The sequence below is a fragment of the Schistocerca gregaria genome, chromosome 6, assembly GCF_023897955.1.
Source record: "Schistocerca gregaria isolate iqSchGreg1 chromosome 6, iqSchGreg1.2, whole genome shotgun sequence".
NCBI classification, from domain to species: Eukaryota; Metazoa; Arthropoda; class Insecta; order Orthoptera; family Acrididae; genus Schistocerca; species Schistocerca gregaria.
In genome coordinates, this window is record NC_064925.1 from 39,653,750 (window position 1) to 39,678,337 (window position 24,588).

Consider the following 24,588-nt stretch of genomic DNA (forward strand, 5'->3'; position numbering starts at 1 on the left):
GGGCGAACAAGCACCTTATAAGCCAATTCTTTCATGGTTGAGTTACATTTCCTTAAGATTCTTCCAATGAATTTGAGTCTGGTGTCTGCTTTTCCCACTATCTATTTTTTATATGGTAATTCCACTTAAGGTCACTCTGGATAGTTACGCCTAGATATTTTATGGCAGTCCCTGTCCCCAGCTGTTTGTCATCAGTAGTGTAGCTGTACAGTGGTGGATTTCTTTTCCTATGTATATGGAATATGCTACATTTATTTTAGTTCAGGGTCAACTACCAGAGTCTGCACCATTCATCAATTCTCTGCAGGTCATTCTGCAAATTCTTACTGTCTTCTGGCATTACTATTTAGGTTTAGACAACTGCATCATCTGTGAATAGCCTTAAAGATCGTCATATGCTTTCTACTAGATCATTTATATATATTATAAACAGCAGCGATTCTATCACAGTTCCCTGTGGAACTCCGGATATTATCTTTACATCTGTTGATTTAGTTCTGTTATGAACGACGTGTTGAGTTCTATCTGCAAGAAAGTCTTCAATCCAATCTTAGGTCTGCTCCGATACTCTGTAAGATCATGTTTCCTTCATTAAATGACAGTGCAGGACGGTGTCAAATGTCCTACTCGGGGAACAGACCGAGCTGAGTTTCACCGGATCTCTGTTTGCAGAATCCATGTTTAGTTTTATAGAAGAGATGTTCCTTTTCCAAAAAGTCATAATTCTTGAGTGTATAACATGTTCCATAATTCTACAACAGATTGATGTCAATGATGTAGGTCTATAATTGTGTGGATCTGTCTTACGGCCTTAAAAATGGAAATGACATACTCTTTTTTCCAGTCGTTAGGTACCTTTCATTGCCTAAGAACTCTATGATAAATTACTGCTAGAAGGGGAGCAAGTTCTTTCAAATAATCTTTATAGAATCTTATCGGTATCTCATGTGGTCCTGAAGCCTTTCCACCACTAAGTGATTGTAGCTGCTTTTCAATTCCATGACCAGTTCTCTTAATATCTACCATGTTCATATGAAGATTGAATCTGATGACACCATCTTATTTAAGCTAAGTACAGTTTCTGTGCTTTATGTGTCAGACTCATAAGCTATATTTAAATGTCCAGGACAGAAATAAAATGTTTGAAAGAATAGATTATACCTCGCCATACAGAAGCAGTAATAAGCAGCAAGCCTTTACATTGAAGCAATGAAAAATTGCTTAACTTTGGGGAAAGTCCTTCACCAGAGCTGTCAAACATGCATATACTGCCACTGTTGTATTTCAAACTGCAGCTCTAGTGGCTGTGGTGGATGCTCAAAAAATGGATTACTTGTTGGACAGAGGATGTAACAGGATGTAAAGGAATATTGGGGGAAGATAAAGGATCAAAAGTGGGTGAAAGAAATAGGCAAAAGAAAGACTAAATGAATTTGAGTAGGTGGAGTGGAAAATAATGGGGAGTACAAGGCTGCTGTGACAGTTAACTTGTCGGATGTGTGAAAGTAGAGGTGACGGTAGGTGGCATGGGGGAGGGGGGGAAGGCAGTTGTTGGAGAGCAGGACTATAAGAGATAGAACCATGGGGTGGAGGGGGGGGGGATGAGTTGAGGTTGAAATATAATTTTAATGAAGATCTCTACCTGTAGAATACTACAAACTTGGAGGTTTGGAAGGAGGGGGGGGGGGGGGGATTTTGCGGACTGTGAAGCAGACAACGATGTCTATCCTATTATGTTACCTGACATGGTGGTCCAGTGTTCGTTCTTTCCCCCGGATTTGTCACAGTATGTCATCAGAATGGAAAGTTTACTCATACAGTTTAGTGCAGTTTTTGTAACATAATTTGTGGGTGATGTAGCTGGTTTCAAATGTGGCCTCACTGATGGGGAGGGCATGAAGAGGCAGAGTTAAAAAAAGATCTGATGGTGGGGCAGATTTGTGGACAGGTTTTCATACTGTCTTCCATAAGGATATATTTGGATGGCAGTCTCTACCTTACTGTCATGAGGTAGCCAGTGTTTGGTATTACTATGTAAGAGCTCTCCAGAACATCTGTTGTGGTCTCAGTACATTACTTATGTAGTCCCATTTATTAAGTCACTACTCAAGGAGTGCAGCCATCCCCTCCCCTAGACCTTCCATTTACTTCAGGTTTCTACCAATAATTAAAATACAGAGAGAGAGAGAGAGAGAGAGAGAGAGAGAGAGAGAGAGATGCTTTAATTTTGTTAGAGTGATGTCACGGATTAAACTGAACGTAAAAACTGTAAATTTGTATTATGTTTACAATTTGTATGTTTCTTTCATCTGTGAAATTATTCTCATATTAGCTGCTGTCTCATTGTATTTAATAGTAGATGTCAATTAAAAAGCACACAGTCTTTGAAAATGAAATTGTATTCCAGATGGGCATAGATGAAATAATAAACAGCAGTGGCTGGAGACATTTTGATAATGCAGGATACCCTCATCTACAAATCAATATTTCTGCAAGTTATGTTTTATTTCTGCCTATTTCTTCTTAGTAAATAATTCTCTAGATTTGTGATGTTTCCATGTGTGGTACTACCCATTGAAAATGATACCATGTATGTAATTTGTTCAAGTCTAGTTGACTGTGTTACATGCTCTAAACATTCTCAAAAGATTGCTAATGTGTTCTAAGCAATAAATATCTTTAGGAGGAATGTGAAAGATAGTAGAGAACATATTCCTCATTTCAAAGTCTTAAAACAGGTAGTCAGAACCACAGCTAATAATATGCTTTAATTGTTCTAATCTTAGTGGTATTGATTGATGGAGGGGGTGCTGCTTTGTGGCTGGTCATCAGATGTATGAGAAGTGTGTGTGTGTGTGTGTGTGTGTGTGTGTGTGTGTGTGTGTGTGTGTGTGTGTCCTTTTCTCATACTTCCAGCACACAACTATAAGTCCTATAGTGTCAGGATCCTTCCTAACCCCATTCCATCTTGTTTATACTCTTACCACACCTTCGCTTTCATCACAATGTACCCCTCAAAATTACTCACTCTGTCAGGCTGCAGCAATTGGAAACAACTTCAGCTTTTTGTGCAGCTTATGTGTTTTGTTTATTTGTGAAGGACTTTGTTTGAAAGCCAGTAACACTTTTCTGCTATTTCTATGTGCTGATCTGTGGTTCAGCACCTTTTTAAATTGATGAATAGCTCTGACTTTATATTCAAATCACTAACTATAATTTTAGGCTACTTGAATTTGGTTCTCAGTTTATTGGAGGCTTTCTTATTGAAAGAATTCAGATTTTTCAAGCAGAATCTGACTGAAGACTGTAGTGATTTGCTTAGTGAATATTGTTATTCTTTATTCTTACATGTTCTAGATATGATGATCACTTATATTAATAAAATAACTTTCAGATAGTTTTTGTTACTGAAACTTGGATACCAGTTCTTATAATCCCACATAATTTAAAATGTGTTCTTTCCTAACTGGTTATTGTAATCACTAGAACCTGTGGGAAGAGTTTCTCCAAAATTTCCCAAATCAGCAAAGTCGGACTCATTTGAAGTAAAGGCAGGGAAAACATACAGTTTGCTGTGTGAAGGCCAGGCTTTCCCTGCTCCACTCTTCAGGTGAGAAACCTGTGCCAACAAATCCATATATTTAATATGTTTTCATCAATGAACTAATACATTTTTGAATTAAAATATATTTGTGTATGTGTTCTATCTCTCCCCCCCCCCCCCCCCCCCAAAAAAAAGGTTGAATGAAAAATGACTTTTCATGAGCCGCACTGAGCAATTTCTGTGTTGTAGGAAAGTTTTTCTTGTTTTTATACCTGTACACAATAGGCTAGGAGTAGTATTAGACTCCTGATGTCAGCTGTTTCTAATTTCCGTTTGTATATTACTAAATGGCCAACACGGAGCAAGGTACCCAATTCCAGTTACAGGTTGCTATCTAATGGCTTTCAGGGGCAACAATTTTTTGATTTTCAGTATTTCATTAATTATTTATTTATCACATTAAAAAAATTCTGTCATAATTCACTCACTAAGAGGTATAATCTTATGCTAAAAATTTAACATGGGTATTATAGTCAGAAACTGTATATGTCCTGAGGCAGTATAGCTCATGATGCACAAATTACCCAGTTTATAGGAGAAGGTTTATCAGTTCCTAAATGGTATACAACTTTGCTTCTGCCGTTTGCCGATAGGTGGCGGCAATGGTAAGTAGCGGTCAAAAGAAACAGATCACAGACATCAGGCAGTTAGCTTGGACCTTGGTCAACCTAACCTCATTCAGATATTAGTCGATTTACGTCTGCATCATAAAGTTATTCTTGATTGAAAATGTCAGTTTACGAGACTAATTCTCATCATTTGCAGGAGGTGTTACTGTTTTGTTTCAATATGAAGAAAACAGTGGCTGAGTCTCGTGGAATGCTCTCAAGTACATATGGTAAGGACGCTATTAGTGAAAGAATGTGTCATAAGTGGTTTCAACGCTTCAAGAATGGTGATTTTAATGTTGTAGACTGGCTTAGTGGTAGAAGAGAGAATGTTTTTGAAGATGCAGAATTGGAGACATTACCGAGTGAAGACTTGCGACAAACTCAAGAAGAATTGGCATGAATTGTGGGAGTGACACAGCATGCCATTTCAAAGCATCCCTAGGCTATGGGCCTGATTCAGAAAGAAGAAACTTGGGTTCCGTGAGACCTGAAACCAAGAGATGTTGAACGGCGTTTGTGTGGTTGTGAACAATTGCTTCAGAAGCTAAAATGTAAGGGACGAAAAATGGGTTCATTACAATAACCTTAAATGCAAAAAGTCATGGAGATATCCTGGCCATGCTTCCACGTCAATGGCCAATCCGAATATTCACATCTCCAAGCTCTTGCTCTGCATTTGGTGGGACTAGCTCGGCGTAATGTACTATGAAGTGTTAAAACGAAATGAAACAATCTCAGGTGCTCGTTATCAAATGGAATTAATGTGTTTGAGCAGAGCATTAAAAGACAAACGTCTGCAAGACAGTAAGAGGCACAATAAAGTGATTTTGCAGCGCAACAATGCTCAACCCCACATTGCAAAAGAGGTCAAAACATACTTGGAAATGTTAAAATGGGAAGTCGTACCCCACCCTCTGTATTCTCCAGACATTGCTCCCTCTGACTACCTGTTTAGATCAATGACACATGGCCTGGCTGACCAGCACTTCTGATCTCATGAAGAAGTCACAAATTGGATCGATTCGTGGATCGCTTCAAAAGATGAAGAATTTTTTCAACACGGGATTCGTACACTGCTCAAAAGATGGGAGAAAGTAGTGGCCAGCGATGGAAAATACTTTGGATGATAAATGTGTAACCAATTTGTTCCATTAAAGCCTCAAATGTTGGGAAAAAAAACGGCAGAAGCAAAGTTGTACACCTTGTACATTTTCATTGTTCATGCAGTCAAATTTCAATTCAGACATGTTGTTTTAATTTATTATATCTGTACTTTGCGACACATTTGGCAGCCAATATTCATGTGTACCAATGAATGTACCTGCAAAATTATATCACTGTACAACACATTCTTTCATTAACATTGAAATGTGTGAGAAACTAGTTTTTTCTTAAAATGAGTGAAAATTAACTAGAGTATATTCATGCAATGTTTGATAATATGAACAGTTCATAACTTTCAACAAGCTTTAAACACAATTTTAAAACTTTACCAAACTTTTTCTCACTTAAATGCACAATGTCAAATATATTAACTCATACGTAATTGGATGTTTGAAACTGGTTTACATATGAGAGTTCAATTCTTCAAAGAATTTGTGGAGGCGGTTTACTGGTATGTTATTTATCCCAAGTAATTTATATTGTAGATATGCAATAAAGACAGTATAATGAAAAGGATAGATTGTTACTTACCATATCTTGAGTCACAGATGGGCGCAACCAAAAACTTGCTATACGAGCGAGCTTTCGGCCAAAAGACCTCTTCCTAATGTAGAAAACATGCGCACATTTATGCAAACACAACTCACATTCATTTGGCTACTGTATCTGCCACTGAGGCCAGACTGTGAGCAACTGCCTGTCATGGGAGAATCAGTCTGGGTGGTGGGGATAACGAGGAGGCTAGGGCGAGGATACAGAGGGATAGCAGGGTAGGGGTGGAGGAGGGTGTAGGGCTGCTTGTGGGAGCATACAGGGACATGGTGTGGATGGTGTACAGTTGCCAGGTGTAGTCACGAGGTTAGCAGTGGAGAGGGGAGGCGAAGGAGAGGAAAAGGAGAGAAGCAGAGGAGGGAGAAAGGCACTGACTAATGAGTGTGCATGTAGAATAGAAAACTGTTGTGCTGGATTGGGAGGAGGAGAAGGGATAGGTGGGTGAAGGACAGGGACTTGCTAAGGTTTTGGCCAGGGGTGAGGGAGATTATGGGAACATAGAACTGAAGTGAAATTGTATTGTGCAGCATGTTCAGCAACAGCATGGTCCAGTTGTCTCTTGGTCACAGTCTGTCAGTGGCCATTCATGCCCACGTAGATTGCAACACAGTGGTTGCAGCTTAGCTTGTATATATCACATGTCTGGTTTCACAGGTAGCCCTGCATTTGATGGGCTAGGTGATGCTTGTGACCAGAATGGAGTAGTGGAGTATTATGCAGTGGTGGGAGGATGTAAGGGACAGGTATAGCATCTAGGTCTATTACAGGAATGTGATCCATGAGGCATGGGGTTGGGAGCAGCGTTGGAGTAGGGATGGGCAAAGATATTGTGTAGGTTCAGTGGGCAGTGGAATACCACTCTAGGAGGGTGGGAACGATAGTAGGTGGGATATTCATAATTTAAAGGCTTGATGAGAGGTAATCGAAACCCTGGAATGTAACTCAGTTGCTCCAGTCTTGGGGATTAGTCAGTCAGAAGTGGAGTGCTCCCCTGTGGTCAAATGGTGGGACTGCGTGAGGTCGTATGTGGCTGGAGAAACGAGGTATGGGAGATCTTGGAGAGGAACTGTTTGTCACTCCCAATGTGACAGCCACCAGTGGCTAGGCAGTATGGAAGGGACTTCTTGGTATGGAATGTATGATAGGTGTCGAAGTGGAGGTATTGCTTGTGGTTGGTAGGCTTAATGTGGACGGAGGTACTGCTCTAGCCATTTTCGGCATGGAGGTCAATGTTGAGAGAGGTGGGTTGTTGGGTTGAGGAAGACCAGATGACATGAATGGGGGAGATAATGTTGAAGTTCTGGAGGAATGTAGATAGTGTGTCCTCACTACCAGTTGAGATCATGAATATATCACCAGTGAATCTGAAACAGGTGAGGAGTTTTGGATTCTGGCTGGTTAGGAAGTATTTCTCATTCTGGGTGGTTAGGAAGTATTCCTCTAGATGGTCTGTGGATAGGTTGGCATAGGATGATGCCATGCAGTTGCTCATTGCCGATGGTGTCATGTAGGTGGCCATTGCTGTACCACGGACTTGTTTGTAGATGATGCCTTCAAAGGTGTAGTAATTATGATTGAGGATTAGTTGCTTATGGTGACCAGTAAGGAGGTTGTAGGTTTGGAATTAGTTGAGAAGTGGGAAAGATAGTGTTCAGTAGTTGAAAGGCTAAGGGCATTAGGGATGTTAGTGTAGAGGGAGGTAGCATCAATAGTGATGAGCAGAGTGCCGTGTGGTGGAAGAAGAGAATCTGTGGACAGTCAATGAAGGAAATGATTGGTGTCTTTGATATAGGAGGCTAGATAATGGGTTTTCTCTCTGCTCAAATCCTTGGGTTCATTCCAGGACCATTCTCCTGAGTCTGTCTGCTCTCCTAACACCTCTACCACTCCTTGCACTACTATCTTCTATATGCTTCCTAAAGTGCATAAACCCAACCACACAGCACACCCCATTGTGCCCAGTTACAATGGTCCCATAGAGAATCTTTACTCTTGTGGATCAACACCTTCAGTGTGTTACCCATAACCTAATCTCCTATAAGAAAGACACCAACCATTTCCTCCACTGACTTTGCATGGTTCTTGTTCTTTTACCTCATGGGCACCCTGTTCATCACTATTTATGCCATCTCCCTCCACACTAACATCCCTAAGGCCCATGGCATTATCACTACTGAACACTACCTTTCCCATTGCCCAATTGATTCCAAACTTACAACCTACTTCCTAGTCACCATGACTAACTATATCCTCACCCACAATTACTTCATCTTTGAAGGCGTAACCTACAAACAAACACATGGTACAACAATGGGCTCCTGAATGGCACCAAACTGTGCCAACTTATTCATGGGCCATCTAGAGGAATCCTTCATAACCACACAGAATCCTGTATCCACATTCCTCCAGAACCTCAACGCCTTCTATTCAATTTGCTTCACCTGGTTCTCAACCCAACAAGCCCAGCAATAACACCACGTCAAAAAACTGCAACCCATTCCATGCCAAAGGCCTTTCCGTACAGCCTATCCGTCTGTGGCTGGCTGTCACATCTCTCATGATGATCAGTCCCTTGTGTAATATACCAAGGTTCTCAATGGGGCTTTCACAGCCTGAAATTACCCTACCAACCTTGTACAGAAACAGATCTCTCCTGCCTTATCTCTCCAGTCACCTACCACCTAACACATTCCCACTGTTCAACCACAAAGGAGTACTCCCTTCATGACTCAATACCATGCAGGACTGGGCAAACTGAATCACATCCTCCTCCAAGCTTTTGAGTTCCTCTTGGTACACCTGAAATAAGGAATATCATACTCACTGCTGTTAGCATGCCTCCCACATTGGTATTCTGCTGCCATCAAAGCTTCTTGATATCCTTCTCCATTCCTGCTCAACTCCTGCTTCCAACCCCTTGCCTCATGGCTCATATCACTGTAGTAGACCTATGTGCAAGACCTGGTCCATACATCTTCCTTGTTCACAAGTGTAACCTATCCTTTCAAAGTCAGGGGTATCTGTGAATGCAGTCATGTGATCTACAAGCTGAGCTGCAACCACTGTGCTGCATTCTATGTGGGCATGACAATGAACAAGCTATCTGTCGGCATGAATGACCTCCAACAAACTGTGGGAAAGAGACAGCTGGAACACACAGTTGCTGAACATAAAACCCAACACAACATGCTTTATCTCAATGACAGCCTGTGCCATCTAGATCCTTCCTATCAACTCCAGCTCTTCTGAATTGCACAGGTGGGAACTCTATTTGCAGTAGATGCTATGTTTCTGTAACCCATGGGGCTTCAGCTTTTGCCAGTCCCTGTTCTTCACACACATATCCTCTTCCACTAGTGTGTCCCTTTTGTTTTGTTTTTCCCTCTGCTACTTCTCTCATGCTCTGCTCCTCTTGTGCCCCCTCAACTCTTCCCCTTAAACCTCCTGACTACACCAAGCACCCCTACCATGCCCCTACATCTTTCACATGCTCTCACAAGCTCTGTAGGGACCATGAAGACAAGATTAGAGTAATTACAGCACTCATGGAAGTGTTTAAGCATCCTTACAGAACTCTGTATATGAATAGATTGGGAAGAAGCCCTAATAAGTGGTACAATGGGAATTGTATTGATACGTGTTTCAAAACAATTACTATGATAATTGTTCAGTGAGGATGTCAGAGGTATGTACCTTTACAGACACAGGGATACCTTAAAATCTTACTGCATTTTAAAGTACTCTTATCACATATTGCAAGTACCTATTTTCATGGTCCAGGTGAGCAGATTTCTCACACTGCTCTTACTTGTACTTCAAAATATTGTGTGGCTGGAATTTATTACTGTTGTTGAATACAGATAATATAATTGATTCTCTTTTGTGCATATTTCTTTTTATTACACTGAAGTTTACTAAAGAACCCTAAGTGTGCTTTTCAGAGTCTTTCCTTATTATTAACATAAGAAATCTGAATTTCCCAGAACCATCTGGTGGCTCTCCACCTAAGACAGCTGGCTCAAGAACATCAGAATCCTTTAAAGTAGTTGTGGAACAAACTTTTGTATTTTTTTGTGAAGCACAGGGATACCCACCACCCATATTCAGGTGATTATTAATTTTCATTAGAGAGAAACATTGCACTGCATAATAATAATAATAATACTAATAATAATAATAATAATAATAATAATAATGAAGTGTTTCATATTAAATAGCCACAGTTAGTTTTTATCTTTGAATTAGAGTATGCTGTGGATAGAGCCTTTAAAGATACATTTTTAGTTATATACAAATACATATAGCCCAAAAGTTATTTTTTATGAAAAAAGAAACATTGTACAATGGTGCTGAATTGCTTAGCTTATAAAGCAACAGAGTAATAGGAGGAGTGAGGGGATAAGTTGTTGCACATAGAAGACTAAGCACTATGCCGGCCATCTTCATGACCTTAACAACACTCATTCTTATTATTTCCTGCCAAAATGACTTGAAGACTAAAGAAGTGATTTACTTTTCTTCATATCAGCAATTTTATTTTCTGGGGAAGTATACCTCACTTTAAAAAATTGCTAAAAATTTTCATTTCTATGTAATTAAGCATTAAAATATTACCTGGATTTCAGCCATATGAAACACTTTAATGCCTTGAACTATCCACATGTGACTTGTATCCAAAGACAAACAAACGCCATCCAAACAGGCCTCGAAGGCCCAAAGGTACTGACTGGCCGCCATATTATCCTCAGCCGTTAGGTGTCACCGGGTGTGGACGCGGAGGGCATGTGGTCAGCACACCACTCTCCTGGACATTGTCAGGTTTCGTAACCAATGTCACTACTTCTCGATCAAAGAGCTCCTCAATTGGCCTCACGAGGGTTGAGTGCACCACATTTGCCAACAGCATTCGGCAGACTCTGATGGTGACCCATCCGAGTGCTAGCCAAGCCCAACAGCACTTAACTTCAGTGATCCGGCAGGACACAGTGTTACCACTGTGGCAAGGCTGTGGACTTGTATCCAAAGAACATTTTATTAATTTGTCTCATTGGCAAACTCTACACATATATGTGAGACACTGATAATTTTTTGTTGTTGTTTATTCCTGCATAAAAGTTTTTCAAGGCTATTTGTAATAAATAAATATTGACAAAGTTATTTTTCACTGCAGTGAGGGGAGGAGTGGTAGGGTATCAACAAACTAATAAATGCAATGAAATTACACATCAGGAAAGAGTATGCAAAGGATAATTGATTACTGAATAAATGACTTGAGTTAGGCCTTGTTTTTGTGTTGTTATTCATAATTGGTCTTCCAATTGCATACTCGTCTACTTCTCTTCCCCACACCCAATTTTTGAGCATTAAGTTTCATTCTGATGATGACTTGTCTGTAAGAAGTAAGTGAGAAATCCATCAGTTTTCCTTTATTTTTATTCCATAGTTGCATATTGCACCCTTCTTTAAGAATATTTACTTGATCAGTTTTACTTACAATTAAAGTAATTGGGCATGGTCTGTAGAACCACTGGGACAGGCTACACCGAATTTGCCAAAGACTTCAAAATCAAACTCCTTTGAAGTGGGTGCTGAGGAAGGATTTGCACTGCTATGTGAGGCTCAGGCTTTCCCCATCCCAATATTCAGGTAAGATTGAGAATAGTCTCTCAGACATTACTGTATCTTGTAGAGCCCATTGCGAGTGTTGCACCTAAAGTTCCCGCTCTTAGAGAGTCATTTGTGACTCAAAATATTTACCGAAGTTTTGCCTTATTCTGCCAAGGGCAGGGTTCTCCTGTTCCAGTGTTCAGGTAAGCAGTGTCTCAGAAACATAATAAATGTACCAGTCTTTGTTTGAGTATTTGTTTATCTCATTTATTAATGCGCATTTTCCTTGTGTTGTTGAATGTCAGTTCAAGATTGTAGACTATACTAGATTATTCTTTGAAATAAATATCCATGCTGACAGTGCTGCAGTTTTTAAATTTGTGTAAATCACACAGCGGAGGTGTACTAAAGATAATGCCATTTTGTTAGTAATGGTGTCGTATTCAGAAAATGGGGCTCTCTAATAATTAAATTGCAATTTGTGTTCATAACTTGAGATAGTGCTGTGTGAATGATGGTCAGTGGTCACTCTTTGGTAACATATATGTGCCCACCTCCAGTAAATAATGCCGTAAGCTACATTTCCAGAGTTTAACCAGATGAAGAAGAAGTGCAATGTGGGTGAAAGATGTTGACTTATTTCAGTTCAGTCTCTTGCAGAGAACCTTTAAATACATGATGGAGGTCATAAAATGATTTGAAAAGTCTGTAAAAGTTCCAGAAATATGTTCCTGAAGATTTAATACATGTAAACAGTGGCTGAAATTGTTTTACTTGTAATTCAGTAGAGTCAGATCTAAAACTTTATATATATATCTGTGGAAAATTGAGTTTTAAAGTTCATGGCTTTCAGAAACCCAATTTTTACGAAGAGTAAAACTAGATTGTTTATAATTGAATGTGGTGATGGTATAACAGCTTCAGCCAGTCAAGAAAGCATGGAAAATGTTTATCATGAGGTCAATGAAATATCATTGCCTCAAAATGTTTTACACACTGTTATTTTAATATTTGAACAGAAATGAAGTTTTGATATCTAACAGTTATATTCTGTGTGAAAGTAGCATTTTTCAAAATAACATATATTGATAATGAGGTATTTTCTTAAAAGTTTGTGTCATGACTGATTGGTGCTTTCTGTTTGTCAAAGAGTTCGACATAATGGTGTGTGTGTGTGTGGTAAACTGGGGACCTAGAAATGACAGAGAAGCTCATCCTGTTGTAGCCCTGAGTGGTTCACAACAGGCCACAGCAATTCACTCACCCCACCGTCACCCCATACTGAACCCAGGGTTATTGTGCAGTTCGGCCCCCAGTGGTAAAGTGCCCCCCCCCCCCCCCCCCCCCTCCTCCCAGGAATGTTTTGTACCAGATGAGTGTACGCATACATGGACACAGTGTTTGAACAGCAATTGCTGGAATTGTGTAACTGAGGCGGAATAAGGGGAAACAGCCCGCATTCGCTGAGGTAGATGCAAAACCACCTTAAAAACCATCCACAGGCTGGCCGGCACACTGGACCTCGGCACTAATCTGCCGGGGATAGGCACGCCTCCCCCACTCAGGAAGCTGCCGCCCATTAGACCGCCTGGTTAGCTGGGCGCTAGTAACGGTCCATTGCATTGCATTCGTGTATATTTGTAGAAAGTCTGCATGTAAAATTCACAGTTATCAGAATCATAGTTTAAGGATTGAATAATTAAATAACAAAAAGTGTTGTGTCTTTGCCATGTGGCTGATGGATCTTTTTGGGAGTTGTGGGGGGGGGGGGGGGCAGAGTGTTCCCTCCCATTTCACTGAGAGATTTATCAGGGCAGGTTGGTGATACGATGCTTTTGGTCTTTTTGTTTTCAGCAAATTCATTTAAACAAGAAGAGCATCACATTTCCCAGAATTGATTGAATATTTTGTTGTCATAATTATCAGCATGTGAGAAGAGCAGAAATTCGCTGACTTATTTAAAAGTAATCAGTGTTAGATGATGAATAGTACTGGTATTAGGCAGTGTAAATAATATACATTTAAAATCTATTGCTTTACTCCTATATCTACACACACACACACACACACACACACACACACACACACACACACTACAAACCACCATTAAGTCCATAGCAGAAGGTACACGGCATGGTACCCACATGTTAGGGTCTCTTCCCTTTCCAGTCGCATATGGAATGCAGGAAGAATGACTGCTTGAATGTCTCTTTGTGTGCTGTAATTAGTTGTGTGCTAAGGTAAATAATTACAAAATTCCAGTGGTAAACTGCAGGGTAGATGTAGAAGTTCCAGCAGGCTGAATAAATAAACAGTAACAACATGATTTTTTTTAGACAAAAAACATAGTAGTCAGCGAAAAGAAAACAGCCGGAGAAGGGCTAATTCATACCTAAATTAGGAAAAAAAAACTGTAGAAATGTCTTTCTGAATTTTTATAAAAGCCATCATAATGGCTGCAAGGATATAAGGGAAAAAGGATAAAGTGTATGTGTGATCCTTCTTATGATGAAGCTTTCAAATACTTTGGAAGTCAGGCATTGTTTCATAAACTATTTTGTGTGTGTGTCTTAGCACTGCCGCTGGTGTCGGCATTCCTGTTTTGTGACCAGGTAATTAAAGCTCCGTTTCCTACAAAATGTTATTAATATATTTTTACCCTAATTTTGAAATTTTATAGATTCTACTCTTTGAGAAATGTGGCTGAGAGGAAAATCAAAATAAACGACAGCCAAATGTGCTGTAAGTACGGAAAAAGGAAATGAAACAAAGAGAAAAAGAAAGTAGGAAGTGGAGTAAAATCAGATGACTGAAGCCGGAACAGTATGAAAAGGATAGAAATAACACACAGGAAACAGAAGGATACTTAGTTTGTGGAATGGCCTGACAGCAAGAAAGCCAGAAGAGAGTTTGATGTAGATTTTGGTTTGAACATTGGCAGTGATGTAGCAGGTTTTAGAGAGCTGGTTCATAAGAGTCAGAACTCTTGTTCTGTTGTGAGTGGAAAGAAATACTCTAATGTGCTGTAGTTACAAAGCAAACTCAGTGTCTTCCCTGTGGGCAGCTTGACATATTGGTGTTCTATGCTGGTTAGAATAGTTGTTTCCCATTGTCCTTTTTTTTCCTCTCTTTGCCAAAATATGATTTTTCACAGAAAATTTGCCAGTAATTAAACTATCCATAGCACACTCTCCTCTTAAGAAAATGATGTGATGTATTCATAGCATTTTGCTTAAGAAACTTTGCTAAGGCCATAATATTATGTACAATCTGTTGCACTAGACCAGAGTGGAAGATGTAGAAGACTAACATGATATTTGAATTTAGAGGATATAAACTGGAACACAGTGTAAAATAAAAATTAATAAGAGACTGTTTCAGTGATATAAATGGTGATAGTTTTCATGATGTTACCTTCACCCTGTCCTACTGTCTTTCGTAGTGTCTGTGGGTAGTGTTCCCCCTCGTCTTCCACCGAGAGGCAAATCTGACATACTTTTGAAGGATTATGGTTCACAGATTGTTTTAATGTGTGAGGCCCAAGGTCAACCAGTCCCTGTTTTCAGGTAAGCAGTATTAAGTTTTCATAATGTTCTATGTATCAGATTTTTACTGTGTGTAGGCTGTAAAAAATACATCCTTTTCACGATAGTAGTCATTCCAAAATCAGGAGGTAAAAATCTATTTGATAATAAGGTTGAGGAAAAGTGTCTGCTTACTATATCAATTGGAGTGTGGTAGACAGAAACACAGTATGTAGAGGCAGTGGATCAAATGGTATGTGATCTGGCACATGCATCTTCTCCAATTCCTCAAACTTTTTGCGAGCCATTAAGCAACTATGTGGAGCATATTAGTCCAGAACATATGACATGTCTTGTCACATGTTGCAAAGATAGGAAAGATTTGTAATACTGGTAGGTAGTAGGTGATGTTGGAATCAGGCAAAATGGATTTATTGATATTACAGCCAAGGAGGTATAACACAAGATGTTACAAAGGAAAAGGTTTGAAAAAGTTTTACAGGTAGTGAAGCAAGCCAAAGTTCCTTGAAAGCTAAGTTCCAAAGTTATGTAATATAGTGATTAACAGTGGATTGTAAATAACCAATCCTAGATTTGAAAGTGTGGGGAAGAACAGACACCTTACACTGAGATGAAAAAAGTCATGGGATATCTCATAATATCATGTTGGACCTCCTTTTCCCAGTGTAGTGCAGCAGTTTGATGTGGCATGGAATCAACAAGCCATTCCCTTGGAGAAATTTTGAGCTGTGCCCCCTCTGTAACCATCCATAATTGTAAAAGTGTTACTAGTGCAGGATTTTGTGCACAAGCTGGCCTCTTGATTATGTCCCATAATTGTTTGAAGGGATTGATGTTGTGTGGTCTGGGTCATGAAATCATTCTCTTGAATTGTCGAGAATGTTCTTCAAACCAATTGCGAAGAGTTGTGGCATGGTGACATGATGCGTTCTTTGTCAAACCATAAAAACTTCATCAATGTTTGAGAACATGAAGTCCACAAACAGCTGCAAATGGTCTCCAAGTAGCGGACATAACCATTTTGAGTCAATGATAGTTCAATTAGAGCAAAGGACCCAGTCCATCCTATGTGAATAAAGCCCACACCAGTATAGAACCACTGTCAGCTTGCACAATACCTTGTTGATAGGTATGGCTTTGTGGGGTCTACGTCACACTTGACCCTTCCATCAGCTCTTACCAACTAACATCAGTACTTATCTGGCCAGGCCAGATTTTTCAGCAGTCTGGGGTGCAACCAATACAGTCTCAAGCCCAGGAGAAGCAGGTACAGGCAATGTCATGCTGCTAGCAAAGGCACTCGTGTTCGTCACCTGGTTCCATATCCCATTAATACCAGATTTCATTACTCTGCCCTAATTGATACATTAATTGTATGACCCACATTGATTTCTGTGGTCACCTCATCCACTGTTACTTGTCTGCTAGCACTGACAACTCTACACAACTGTGGTTACTTCATGCACTGTAGCTTGTCTGCTAGCACTGACAACTCTACGCAAACGTCTCAGCTCTTGATCTTAAGGCCAATGGCCAATGTGTTGTCTATGGTAAGGAGTAATAACTGAAATATAGTATTCTTGGCACACTCTTGACAATGTTGATCTTGAAATATTGAATTCCTAACGATTTCCGAAATGGAATGTCCGTGTGTCTAGCTCCAGCAAGAATTCTGCATTCAGAGTCTTTATAATTCCCGTCGTGCAACCATAATCGTGTTGGACACTTTTCGTAATGAATCACATGCATACAAGTGACACCTACAGCAATGCACTGCATTTTTTACACCTTGTGTACATGATACTTTTGACATCTGTGTATGTGCATATTGCTATGCCATGACTTTTGTCACCTCAGTGTATGTGATCCAGCAGCCATACATATACTATTCAAAGGTTTCAATGGCATTAGCCGCATTTTGGCTTTGAAATGAATCAATGGCAAAAGGTGAAAATTTTTGCCAGACTGGGCTCGAACCCGAATCTGCTGCTTAATGTGACTGGTCGCATTAATCGCCTCAGTCATCCAAGCACAATCTTCATCTGACTCAAATTCCCTGCCTGTTCCACACTACTAGTGTAGCATCACTTACCCATGAATCACTCTTTCATTATTTTGGATTCATGTAAGTTATTGATGTTGGATTGCATCTGCACTGAAAGAGTGAATCTGTGGTCGTTGCACCTTATATATATATATATATATATATACTTACCAAGCGGGAAAGTGCCGGCAGACAGGCACATGAACAAAACACACAAACACACACACAGAATTACTAGCTTTCGCAACCGATGGTTGCTTCTTCAGGAAGGAGAGGGAAAGACGAAAGGATGTGGGTTTTAAGGGAGAGGGTAAGGAGTCATTCCAATCCTGGGAACGGAAAGACTTCCCTTAGGGGAAAAAAAGGACAGATGTACACTCGCGCGCACACACACACATATCCATCCGCACATACACAGACACAAGCAGACATATTTGTGTGTGTGCGAGTGTACATCTGTCCTTTTTTTCCCCTAAGGGAAGTCTTTCCGCTCCCGGGATTGGAATGACTCCTTACCCTCTCCCTTAAAACCCACATCCTTTCGTCTTTCCCTCTCCTTCCTGAAGAAGCAACCATCGGTTGCGAAAGCTAGTAATTCTGTGTGTGTGTGTTTGTGTGTTTTGTTCATGTGCCTGTCTGCCGGCGCTTTCCCGCTTGGTAAGTCTTGGAATCTTTGTTTTTAATATATTTTTCCCATGTGGAAGTTTCTTTCTATACACACACACCAGCCGGCCGCGGTGGTCTCGCGGTTCTAGGCGCGCAGTCGGGAACCGTGCTACTGCTACGGTCGCAGGTTCGAATCCTGCCTCGGGCATGGATGTGTGTGATGTCCTTAGGTTAGTTAGGTTTAAGTAGTTCTAAGTTCTAGGGGACTAATGATCACAGCAGTTGAGTCCCATAGTGCTCAGAGCCGTTTGTTTTTTGAACACACACACCAAGACCAATCTCTTGTGGGAATCAGAAATGGTGAGTGAGTGCTCGTGGGTAGGGGATGCTGCACTACTAATGTGCAAGAGACTGGGGATGTGGGTCAGCATGCTTGGATGGCCAGAGCAGTTGAGGTGACTGGGTGCATTAAGTGGTAGATTCGAATTTGAGTCCCAATCCGGCACAGATTATCATCTGTTACCAGTGGTTCATTTGAATGCCCAAAACCAGTTAATGTCATTGAAAACTTCAGGCGAGATGGATCATGTTTCTTGTGTTTCCCTATTTCAATGTTTTCCATCCCTGTCTTTTTCCATGCATTTTGGGTAACTTCTTTTTAGTAGTTTTCTTTCCAGTGCACCATATCACATTTCAAGCCATGGTCTTTTACATTTTTGCCTCTTTCCGTGAGCCTTATAACATTACGATCTCGTTTGCCACACTTCATTATTAATACTTCCAAATTCAACGTCAGCTCATACATTTCATAGTTACTTCTGATTCTTTTCATATAGCTAAGGCTACGAGTGTGTTCTTTGAGGGTACCTTATTCATTCTCTTGTCTTGCCTGTAAACAGTGAATGGGTGTGTGCCAGCGGAAAAGAATGAAATTCGACAATTTTTGACAGGTTTTTGAGTCTGTGTCAGCCCCATTTGTTATTGTTTGGTGCGTTTTAACATCCATAGTTGTTCATAAGCATATTTGTGACAAAAGAGTTGCACGTTTTATGTAAGCAGTGACAAATATTGTTTGTCATTGATATTACAGTCATATGAATCACCATTTTCATAAATACCGTAGTGTTATGATTGTGGAGTTTATTTGTTAAAGTTGTTATACTTATCCTTGCTTGTACCATGAACAGCACTGTAAGTGAGCCTCGAAAGTGAAAAGAGGTGCAGCGGAAACACTGATTCATGGAAACTGTCAAACCAGGACATGAGTTGTTTCAGCCAAACAGGTGTCCTTCAGTTGGTCAACATCTAGCAGTCTTGTGGTTAATGGTTTCGACTCTTGATCACGGGGCCTGGGTTCGATTACCAGCTGGGAATCTCCTCTGCTCAGGACTAGGTGCATGTCTTACCATCATTGTTTCATCATCAGTGACATGAAAGTCAGCAAAGTTGCATCGAATGGAAATACTTGCAACTCAGCAACCAGCCATCAGTGCCATACGCACATTTAATTTAATTTGTTTGTTGTTGTTCTGTTAACAAATAAAACATAACTTCTGTTTCCAAAGAGTGGACACTACTCTACTCCTGTATGTGTATTTAGAGAAACGAATTGGAGATGCACCCAAATGGCAAGCCCTATTTTTTCTCTTTTAGGAATACATTATCATGTTCAGTGTTCTGCCACTATTACTGAAAGATGTTTCAATAACACATCTGTGGCAGAGGAAGGAGGATGTATATGAAGGGAACACTTGTTTGCACTTTATCATCATCATCAGCCATTTCACATTCACTGCTGCTTAAGGGCTCTTCATTGCCTTAGCTATAATTTATACTCATCTTTATTCCATAACAGAAAATGGTGTTCTTCACAAAATGAAAAATAAAAGACATAGTATCCAGTGACTAGAATGTTATCAAGTCATGATTGGAAACTGTCAACTTCTACTAATACCTGGGTGTAACGATTTGTAACAGTATGAAATAGAATGATCACATATGCTCAGTCGTAGATAAAGCAGGTAGCAGTTTCAGCTGATTGGTATAGTACTTGGAACATGCAGTAAGGCTACTAAATAGGCTGCTTACAAAACACTTCTGTGACTCCTCTTAGAATATTCCTCAACTGTGTGGGCCCCATACCAAATAGGATTAACAGGGGATATTGAAAATATGCAATGATGGACAGCATGAATGGTCACAGATCTGCTTGGCCCATAGGAAAGTATCACAGAGATGCTGAAAAAACTGCACTGATAGATGCTTGAAGACAGACACAAACTGTTTCAAGAAATTCTTGAAATTTTCCCTGTGTAATGATTGTTCCAAGAGCTTTTGGGATTGCAGCCAGATGACATCAACAACTTGCCATGACACTTTGTCTGACAGCTCTTCAGCCATCTTCAGGTGAGTTTTACACTGGAGATTGCAGGTGCACATTGCTAAGTTTATACCAAAAATTGGTGTGATGCTGCATGTGTGTTAGGGTACTTTTGTATGACTGCTTTCTGTTGAGTTCAGTGTTCGTTGTTGAATATTGCTCCATCTTAGGGAAACAGGTGTTTGTGTAATGTTGATATAGCATGAGCTCCTTAAGTCAAATTATTTGCCCATAGAGTTAAAATTAGATGGCCAAAGTACTAAAATTAATTTTCATTGGGTGTAAAATTTTATCTTTCTCAAGATTTTGAAGAAATTACTGGGTCCCATACCTTACCACATTAAAAGCTCCCATCACGGTTAATTAGGTCTTCCATTGAGTATACTTTCACGTATTTCTTAATAACTGATTCCCAGAAGAATCTTGGTGTGACCAAGAGTTCCATGGCAGAATAATCAATTAAATATTTGTTCCGAACATGATTTGCCCTTTCTAAAACCACCTTAATCTTTACCTAAATTAATCTCCTGGTGCTGTGACTGACATAGCATTCATAGTGCCAGGAGGGACGATGTCATATCAGAGCATGTGAAGTACAAAACAAACATCTACATTGCTTCCCTGAGTTGCTCACAGTGCAGCTGACCATCATTTCAGCACATGACACTGGTTTCTAGTTATTGTGGAGAGAGCACCAGAAACACATTTTTGGCCATTTTATCTGCATACAAGCATGCAATTAAAAGGAAATTGCATCATTTTAGTGTGATTTCTGGCTCATATTCAAAGTGAGATGGTGTAATTTTAGTGTGATATTTACAGTGTGCTGTAGCACTTCAGCATATGACAGTTGGCTGCCACTGAACCATCACAGCCTTCTCTACCTTTTTCACCTGGTTAAATGTCCCACCCACCTTTATTTCATTTCTTTGTTGTTGTATCATCTGTCGGAATGTGAGATTCCAATTACTTGCCCATAGAAACATGTAAAATTTGACAACCATCTCAAAAGGAGCCATTGTGAGGCTGCTTTTTATTGGAAGAAGATACTTTACTTCATTAGCAGTTATCAACTTTTGTAACTGTTTTAAGTGTGGATCACATGTCATGCAATAAGTGGAATATGCGAGTCACTTTCTCTCAACTACAAAAGAGCATGGCTGTGGTAGTTCACCAAAAGCTAGTTTTTGAAAATTTTAAAGGATGGAGCATCATACTAATATCTGGTGGCGTAACTTGAACCACCAGAGCATAAGGGTGATGTCTTTTGGAACAGGCAGTGTTGAATTTCTACACACCCTCTTCTACTCCTTGCTGAAAGTACATCAAGAGTGTCTTTCAGTGTTAACTTCATCTACAAGAAGTCTCAGTTGTGCTATGCTTCAGAACAATATGCTTGTATTTAGGAGTTGATGTTTGAAATATTTTAAGGACTACGTTTGTGACAGTTGTCACTTTCAATTATTCTTCTGTAGGTGGGTTTTGGGAGGGGGGGTGGGGTCCCGGAGAAAAAATCCTTCATAATTAGTTATTAAAAAGTTAAGTAGCTGATGGAAGAGTGCTTGCACATACTCTTCCATAGCATAACGTTGAGAGCGAGTAGATTATGTTAAAAATTATAGAAAACATTCTCTTTGTTCACTGGTCTATTCATGTCTTGTGACTGAGAAAAAAATCTGTTTTTATCTTCAAATGTTTCTAGTCTTCTGAGGCTTTTTTTGTTATAAATTTTTAAGTTGTTCAATGTATGACAGAATTTTGCTTTGGTAAATTTTAGTGAGACGCAGTCTGACAACCACAGATGGATAGAAGATCCCCCTCCTTTAAAATTTGTGCCAGAAGTAACGCTTGGCAGCTGGCATAGAATCTTCCAGTTTTCTAGTTTTGTCATCATTGCTCATGGATATACACAGAAGTATGAGAAAAGAAGTTTCACAGAAAGATGATAACGAATGTGAATGAAAACATACATCTTTTTTTACCCTTGGTTCGAGAGTTGTAAAGCATAGCATCTTTGGAATGCAATGCAATAGATGAACTTTTGAAATAGTTTTTGCACCTTCAGAGCCAAAGATTCCAGTATCGCTGCAATTGCTATTTATTTTCACTTAAGGTTTTTAGTTTCGTACTTAATTTTGGGTATTATTCTTAATGCTCAGATTATTTCTTTCCTACAATGGTGCATTATGCTCCAATAGATATGAGGTTAAATAAACACATCATGGAAGATAATAGCTCACTGGGTTGATTGTTGCCTTCTTTTACTATTTTTATAGCTGTAGTAATTTTACATTGTTTTGCTCAAATTCATTGATGCTTGGCTTTGATCTTTTACCACTTATATTATAGAACCAATTGGAGGCACTCCTCCTCGTTTGCCTCCAAAATCAAAACTGGATGCTATTGTTGGTTCACAACAAAATTCGATTGTTGTTCCCTGTGATGCACAAGCTAATCCTTTACCTGTCTTCAGGTGAGTTAGTGAACTTTTTCCTGCTGTCTTTTTAATTAATACTGCAACTGAGTTGTGTGTGCAGCCTTTCAAATTGAAGAATTTCAAAGACTTATTTGGTAGTGTCTTCATTTGCGTCTGTTTACTTTTCTTTACTTTTCTTTCTTTTTTTTTTCATAAATTGTATAAAAACCCAAATTGCCAGCTCTGCCATAATAATCCACTATCCTCCTGCAGATTTCATCTTTGTGTACCTCTTTTATGTCAAGTGATGGCTATTATTACATTTACTGTCACATTGTTTAACCAGTTATAGCATATACATATGTCATGTTCTCATTGTGGTAGTACATTATTTGCAGTGAGTCTATAATTTAAATTTTAGAGAATATGAATTTGACTATGAATTTCCTGAAATAGTATTACTCAGCTGAGTGTGTGAGAATCGGAAACTAATTGACAAAGATACATAGAATGTGGACCACAACAATTTGCAGAAGTGACATCAAAGTACATTGTCTGAGATAAGCTGGCAGAAGTGAGTTGTGGATTTGATTATGCCATTTCTCCAAATTTTGCTTGCACTTTATTAACAAAGGAGGTAATTGCACACACTACTTCCAGTAGATAGTTACTTATGCCTCATAGTGAGTCATTGTCCATAGTTTGCAGTCAGTAACTTCTGACCAAAGGCTAACAGAAATATTAGATACTTAATTTTAATATTTTCATTTTTAATTCCAAAAAAAATAATTTGGCAGATGAATGATGCTCTCCTGTTGTTTGACTTTGAAGTGTCAGAACTCACTAAGAAATTACAGATCTTACTGAAACTAATTTACAGAGAATACAGACTACATTCACACCTAGACAGCTAAAATTGATGAAATGTTTCACATAAACAGCTGGCTACACATGACCAGTATTTATCTCTCAATTCTAGAACCAATTGGCAGTACTCCTCCCCATTTGCCGCGTGCAGTGAAAGTGGGTGCAGCTTTGGGTTATTTACATAACTCAGCTGTTATGCTTTGCAATGCTCAAGCTAGTCCAGTCCCCTTGTTCAGGTGAGAAAATTTACATTATTAAAATACTACTACCCATGCAAGGAAAAGATTTGTTGAAAGTTAACAGGCAGTTTAATAACCATCATGTGGCAGATCTGTTGAGTCGCAGATAGACACAACAAAAGACTGTCAGCAATTAAGCTTTTTACCCAAAAAGATCTTCATCAGAAATAGACAACATACACGCGCGTGCACGCGCGCCTCTGGCTGCTGAAGCCAGACTATTAGCAGCAGTGCATAATGAAGAAGCAACTGGGTTGTGAGGTTGAGGAGGAGGTTAGGGCAGGAGGGGCGGGGAGGGAAATGACAGTAAAGTGCTGCTTGTGGGAGCATACAGTGACAAGATGGGGTGAGATTAGGGCAGTTAGGTGCAGTCGGGAGGCTAGACAGTGGGCAAGGGGGACAGTGGGGGGGGGGGGGGGGGGGGCAGAAAAGGAGAAAAATAAAAATACTGTGGCTGCATTGGTGGAATAGATGGTTGCCTCGTGCCGAAATGGGAACAGGGAAGGGGTTAGGTGGGTAAGGACAGTGACTAACATAGGTTGAGGCCACAAGGGTTACAGGAACGTAAGACATATTGCAGGCAGAGTTCCCACCAGTGCAGTTTAGAAAAGCTGTTGTTGGTGGGAAGGATCCATATTAGAGAGACTGTGAAGTGGCCATTGAAACAAAGAATTTCGTGTTGAGCAGTGTGCTCAGAAACAGGGTGGTCCAGCTGTCTGCTGGCCACAGTTTGTCAGTAGTCATTCATGTGGACAGACAGCTTGTTGATTGCCATGAACTTTCAGAATCCAGCACTGTGGTTGCAGTTTAGCTTGTAGATTGCATGACTGATTTCACAGGTAATCCTGCCTTTGATGGGATAGGTAATGCATCTTACCAGACTGGAGTAGTTGGTGGTGAGACTCTGTATGGGACAGGTCGTGCAGGTCTGTTGCAGGAACATTGGTCATGAG

At 39.8% G+C, this 24,588-nt stretch overlaps 1 protein-coding gene across 24 annotated transcripts in view; it reads left to right on the forward strand.

Moving 5' to 3' along the window:
- The window catches only part of LOC126278103 (Down syndrome cell adhesion molecule-like protein Dscam2), an 810,453-nt gene that overhangs the window by 367,259 nt on the left and 418,606 nt on the right, over nucleotides 1–24,588 (forward strand). For 2 of the 24 annotated variants that reach the window (XM_049977976.1, XM_049977962.1), the window contains exon 7: nucleotides 11,454–11,577. The exons of 18 other annotated variants lie outside the window; for them this stretch is intronic. In XM_049977976.1, the coding sequence (XP_049833933.1) occupies nucleotides 11,454–11,577 (124 nt within the window). Of the gene's footprint in view, nucleotides 1–3,486; nucleotides 3,611–11,453; nucleotides 11,578–23,508; nucleotides 23,633–24,588 lie in introns of all 24 variants that reach the window. 4 more of the 24 variants (XM_049977964.1, XM_049977971.1, XM_049977960.1 and 1 more) reach the window with 2 other exon arrangements.